Source organism: Falco punctatus (assembly GCF_963210335.1).
Source record: "Falco punctatus genome assembly, chromosome: 5".
NCBI lineage: Eukaryota > Metazoa > Chordata > Aves > Falconiformes > Falconidae > Falco > Falco punctatus.
This window is the reverse complement of record NC_137584.1, coordinates 64,809,312-64,815,776: the sequence shown is the minus strand read 5'-3', so window position 1 is coordinate 64,815,776 and position 6,465 is coordinate 64,809,312. Positions and strand designations below refer to the sequence as shown.

At 45.4% G+C, this 6,465-nt stretch overlaps 1 protein-coding gene across 1 annotated transcript in view; it reads left to right on the top strand.

Annotated features, from left to right (window-relative positions):
* Positions 1-1,585: 1,585 nt before the first annotated feature.
* The window catches only part of CCN6 (cellular communication network factor 6), a gene marked incomplete at its 5' end in the record, with an annotated part of 17,374 nt that continues 12,494 nt past the window's right edge, over positions 1,586-6,465 (top strand). The window contains 2 exons of the mRNA XM_080389206.1: positions 1,586-1,624; positions 1,813-1,886. Coding sequence (XP_080245332.1) covers positions 1,586-1,624; positions 1,813-1,886 — 113 coding nt within the window. The remainder of the gene's footprint in view (positions 1,625-1,812; positions 1,887-6,465) is intronic.

The following is a 6,465-nucleotide window of genomic DNA, read 5'->3' as shown; positions in this document are numbered from 1 at the left end:
AGATGTCCTGCCAGGCCAGATTTCCATGCTGCCATGGTAACTCTGTTTGTGGGACCCCAGCTAGACATTTGAAAGGTGTACTTGGCATTTCCATGAGACCTGCAGAGGGCTGACGGTCACGTAGACACACTTTTGGTGTGCGCTTGAAGACAAAAGTTAGTAACTGCTAGACAACTATAAAACTGAATGAATAAAGTGATTTTTAATGATAGTAATTCCCCAACTTAACGCACAGCAGGAGACTGTACTCTAGGTCCTGTTAGCAGAAGGTACATAGAAAAACTATTAGGTATGTTTTAGACCCAGAGGCTGTTTCTCCACTACAATAAAACAGACCGGAGACAGTTACCTGGCCCTGAGGCCAGCAGGCACAGCACAGCTCATATTTGCACTACTGAATTCACTCACCCCCAAAAGTGGCTAAGTGTCTCCACCCGAACTGCTCCAAAGGGCTCCTGACCTGTGCTGACCATGAACTGTCTGGCAGAGCGTGAGCGACTGGAGGTCCAGCATCACTGAGGGAAGGTCTAGGTTGGTCCAATGCTTTGAAGATGCCTGAATACTGTGTGGGTCATGTATGGAGCTGACGTGTTATGATCCGTACATGACCTGTTAAATTTAGATGGTGTGGCTACCCTGCCCGAACTGGTGTGTCTTTTTGTCCTCCCTTCCAGCCTCCTCTATGGCTGGGCAAAGTTCAGGCTGCCCATGCATGTGTATGTTGGGAGACTTTGCTGAGATTTTAATTGACAGTTAAGCTTTACCCTCCATACCAGTGTGGTTGCATCCTCTGGGCTATGTCTGTGAGAGTGTATTTGCCCACGGCAAAGGTTCACTTAATGTAACCTCCTCGCTGGGCATCAGACAACATTGCTCATCCATGTGTGTTCACCCCAGGCTGTCTCCCAGCACACTGTGACCTTGCCTTGAATTAGACACATGACTCAGGAGGCATTGTTGATTCAGTTCTCCATTACTTTTGTCAGGCTTCAGCTGCAGTCAGAGCAGGACCAAATTCCCCAAGAGGTTTTGAATGAGTCTGTTGTGGAGAAGAACTTCTGGAGGATGGGAAAACCTCTCAAGTGCAGACTAGATATGAGTGTTTTTCTGTTTCTGTTATAGTATAGAAAACCCATGGCGTTATCTGCAGTGGTTTCTGCTGGCTCTCAGAAGAAATTTGCCTGTGTTTTGACACAGCAGTGAGTTGTGGTGTGAAACTGGACAAAATTATTGGAAGAAGCATGCAAGCTCCCTGCTGTGAATATGCCTATTGTTCAAAAAACCCCACTTCCAAGAGTGTACATCAGGGAGCATCTCCTGCCATTGTCTGCAGTTGCAACAGCAGCTTGAATAAGCAGTTTCTAAGCCCTGCCTTTCATATTTTCATAAGAAGAAATATCTAGTTGCCAGTGTAACTAACTTTACCTGGCTCCCTCAACATAAAACACTTGGGGCTTCTTTTCTGCTGAATGTAGCTTAAACATATGAAAACAGAATCCAGAGTACTTGTTTCTTCTGTTCAGAACGAAAGAGTAATGTGAGCATATTCAAAATCATCGGAGGCTTGAACAGTGGCATTAGAACAATGGCAATGAACATATCCTCCATGCTCAGAGGCTCTCTGGTAAGTCTCTTTACATTTTTTATTTTTTTTTAATTGAAGCTCTCCTCTTCTTGAAAAGGAGCTGGTGGTGGGTGTTGTGCTGGACACAGCTGCAGAGTGAGCGCTTGCTGGGTAGCTGTGGCTGATCTCTCCCGCGACTTGACAGAGCACTGCCATAGGGGCACCCTCTCCCATTGCCCCTCCCACAGAGCGATGAACCAAAAGCACTTTTCAAGATCATCCAGATCATGGGCTGGCCCTGGTTGCCTATTCCAACCCCATGGTAGGCTGCACTGTGCCTATGGCTCTGCTGTGGTGCCACCCCCAGAAACACAGACAGCAAGGCCAGAAGGGACTGGGAAAGCACCTGAGGATGTCTAAGCATCAAGTTATACACTGCATCTGGTCACCCAAGCTTTGGGCATTTGTTTTTCATTCAAGTGGCTTGGCCAGACAGATGCCTAGACACAAAAGGCATGCTTCTCTGACCAGATGTCATCCCAACCTCCCTGCATGGTCACCACGGAGTAAAAGGTACAGAGGCACTTCAAGGATGAGATTCATCTCCTGAGGACGAAGTGCTCATTTGAAGAAATGAACTGCACCATGGAGGTGCCTGTTGTTCTCCTGAGACAGAAAGGGTCCCTAGGTGACATGTAGCTGTCCACCTTGGAGGACATCTAGGGGAGTCTCACCACAGAAAGACAGAGACCTGTCACTTCCCTCTATATATTGTGTTATAGTTCATCCTCTGTTAAATATTTGTGTCTAATAAGAATGTCTGCCTTGAGATGCTCGTTGCTGGGTCTTCCTATCCCTGTCTTTGTTAGGTTAAAAGGCCTTTTAGTACCCTGATCTTCTTCCCTGGTAGTCTCTCTGGAGCCTGGAAAAACATACATGACAGATGATCTGTTAGTCTCATGTTAAGAAAACAATGTTTTTCCCTTAAAAGGAACCTTTTCCTTTTCGTGTGGCAAGATGCCCACAGAAGTGGGATGCTGCCATCACTGAAGCCGGTTTACACCTTTGGTGGGACAGACTCTGAGGCAGGAGCCTCGGGCACAGGCTCTGGATGGGGTCCCAGATGAACTGGACTCCCCAGGAAATGTTGATGTCATTGCTAGTTTCTGAACTCCTTTAGGAAAGCAAACACATATTTGACTGAGAAAAAAACAAGCAACTGCTGTAATTTTTTTCTTCTGGTATTAAACAAGTGTTTAAATTTAAAAAAAATCCAACAGATGGCAGGGCTGTACCTAATGCAAGACCGAGCACTTCTTCGGTGAGTTTAAGGTAGTCTGTAAGAGATCGTGAAAGACAAGGATTGAGGGATCCATGCATTATTGAGGGTACATAAAAGAAAACAATAATACCTTTCTTGCGTTTAATTAGATTGGAAAAGCTTTTTTCTCATTTCTTCTTAGGCACGGCCCCACACTGCAGTGCTGGTTTATCCAGAGGCCTCCTGGGTATCTGCCCTGGTACCTGCAGGGTATCCTTCCTCTGGCAACTGGTCAGCAGGAGATGCAAGGCAAGGTGGTAGGTGCAGTGCCTGCACCCTCAGCCCTACTTTGGGCAGGAGACTAGAGCAGCGATGAGGGGGTACCAGCTCTAAAACTGGCCCTGTGAATGGCCTGGCTCCAGCAGTGCTAAACCTCCTGATTCTCTTCCCTTTCCCATTTAAATTACCCTGGGTTTGCTTTCTGCCACTGCATCACCCCACCAGCAGCCAGCAACATGGCTCCCACCGCACGGGGAGCCAGAATTTTAAAGCAGCAAAATAAAACTAAGGCAACATCTCTGAGGTCCAACTTTTGCAGAAGCAATATAGAGACTTTTGTAGCTATCAAGAGACCATGACTTGTATAGAAAACGTAAAAGAAACAATCCTTTCTGCAAAATGGTACTGAAAGCCTTGCACCTCAGACACATTTTCACTTGTTCATGTTTGAGGTCTCCTGTGGGCTTTTCCAGATTGGAGATAACTCTGAGCCAGGTGCAATCATTCACTAGGCAACTTCTGCCTTAACCCCTTCCTGTTTTTTTGTTTTTTTTTTCTTCCACCACCTTCTACCCACATGGCAAGTGAGGTTTGGGAACCCACCAGCTGACCCCTGCCTACTATCTTGTCTCCTTACCTCAGCCTGGTGACAATGGACAAGTTATTTGGACTGAAGCATTGGAATGAAGTAAATGGACACAGTTGTGCAATGGAGGTGGCTGTTTTCTTTCCCCCTTATGATTTACAGGGAATTCTACTGTAGGCATGAAAAAGGAAGTGTAACATGCAACTGAATTGCTGGGGTGGTCAACCCAACAGTTTGGCAACATTTTCTTGCAAGCTAGGCAATCTTGCAAGGTCTCTGGAGAGTTTGAGTCGGTGTGGGGTTTTGCTTGAATGTTTTGCAGGTTTTGATGCTTTTTCTATTGAGGAAACTGCAAGAAATCAAATGTGAGTGTTTAAACTGAGTTTCCCATAGGTTTTGCACTCTTTCATACATATAAGCTAAGGTGAGATTCTTAAGTAGAAAAATAAGAAATTTTACTATTCTCCATACCCTTACAATAAAGTATAGATTTTTCTCTCTTGGATACCTCATTACCTTTTAGAGCCTGAAAGACACAGCCTGAAGGCTAGGGCAAGAACTTTTATGCCCCTTCTGAAATCTTCATTCACAAGAGCCTGAAAACAGTCTGTCACCACCTTTGCAAACCCTGAACCTTGCCCAGATCTGATGTGCCCACCCAGCGTTTGCTTTTTGGACTCTCCACCACTAGTTCCCCAGCTTCTGCTATTTTTAATGGACCCATCCAATGAAGGGGAAAATTCTTTCAGTCCTGAAACTCAGAGCAGCTTCCTCATACATTGGAGGAGAGAGGTGGAGGTGACTTTCTTTGTTCATGAAGGGAAAGAAGTGGAGGTGACTACACCAGCGGGCTCAGCCTCTTTTCCCCTTGCTGAGTGTTTCTCACTCTCTGGGACACTTGCCATGCAAAATGGGCATGAGATCCAGCCACTGCTCTACAATTTATGGGTGTCTCTGGGTCTGTAGAGAGCATCACACACTTTCCCTGTAGACGAAAGAGCTGAGTTTGTGTTTTTGATGACTTTGTGCCAAAATAAATCTGGACATACCAATTGGGAATACACTGATATTTAGGTGGGAATTTTTAAAAGGTTAATAAAGTATGTACTGGGAATAAAAATAAAAATCCCAACTGGTGTTTTGGGAAAAAATACAGTGTAGGTTGGTTTTTTTTCTGTCCTGTGCCTTCCCCTCAAGGAAGGTTTGGGTAGGATGTTGGCTAGGACCTTATTTTCGCTTCCGTTGGGAATATTTTTTAGCTGGCACACAAATTACATGTGTAAATAGCCCAGGAGTTTGGGAGCTGCTTTACCATTTCCTCCTATAGCTAACAATGGAAACCCTTTGAGAACTGTATGAGCCTCAGTGGAAGTTTGCATGTCTCCTGACATGCAGAATTAACTGCTGTGCTCAAATATTTATCCTGATGGCATTTCTCCTTGAGGAGCAGCTGGCTGCCTGCTCTGCAAAGCTCTGGCCAGCCATGGGGGGACAAAGGTAGGGGAGGCTGGAGCTGCTGGTGTCAGGGTGCCAACAGAGCCAGGCTATGAGGAGAAAAGCTGCTTTGCAAATATGATTTAGGCTGATGCAAGTCTGTTCTGCCACAGTGAATTCAGCCTCGAAGTAGAAAGAGAAAGCAGAGCTGCAGCATTTTATGCAGAATTGGCCAATTCCAGTGTTACACTTCTTTGCCTTGCTTGGTGGGTCTGTAATTTGTCTTCATTTTTACTCCTGTCTCTGCCTTCGCAGTTCCTGGCCTGTATTTTATAGCCTGTGCCTCTCTCGATGGATTACACAGTCTGCCTCGCAGAGCTGGGCAGAGCACAGGCTGATCCTGTTCAGCATGTACAGATTTTTAAAAGACCTGCTAACAAGAAAAATGAAAGCTCAGCCTCTCTTTGCTGACAAATATCCAGCTTAAATGATTTTGAGAGTTTCTTGTTTCACATAGTTGATGGTCATGGAAAGATAAAACATTTTAGAGATGCATCCTTGGGAATACAGCTATTTTACAGCATCTTTTCTGCGTTTAAGGGCTGTTAGAAGAAAATAGGATATAGACAGCTGCCTGCATAAGTCAGTTTTGATAATGGGACCTAGACATCTTAAATCAGCGTGTAAATACCTTCATAAATCAGGTAGTGCGTTATGGCTCTGAGAAGCTTTATAAATTAGTTTGGAAGTAGACAGAAGCTGAAATAGAAACAGCTGAATACTGTGGGGAATGTATTATAGCTGCCCTTGTACAAAGCATTTCTACCCCTCCAACAGTGATCTTGGTGTTGCATATAGCCTTGCTGAAGTGGGTGTGTATTATTCAGATGGATTTCTGTCCCATTAGCAATATCTTTGTCATCTCGGGAGAAGTTCCTTCCTCAGATGCATTAAGGAACGTACTATTACTTGTGGTGGTCCAGGAGGAGAGGTACGGAGCCTTTCTGAGTGCAACTTATTTCTGATACTCAATTTGAAGAGAAGCAAAAGTGGCGCAAATTTACAGAAGTTGAGCAGCAAACCAGTCAAGCAGGGCGGCACATCACAAGAAGTGGCTCCTCTGCAAGGACTATCACAGTGACTGGCCTCAGTGACCCAGCTGGGAACAGCACCAGACGCTGAGCATGGCTAAACCTGGGACCTGGAGTATGCCATGCCGCCTGGGAGCAAACCCTGCTACTCCCAGCAGGAAAATGTCTGTGCCTCAGTGTGGCCAAGCTGCTGTTGATAGCAAGCATAGCTCTTAGTGAAGTCCATCGGCGGTTTTGGAGCATGGTTGTT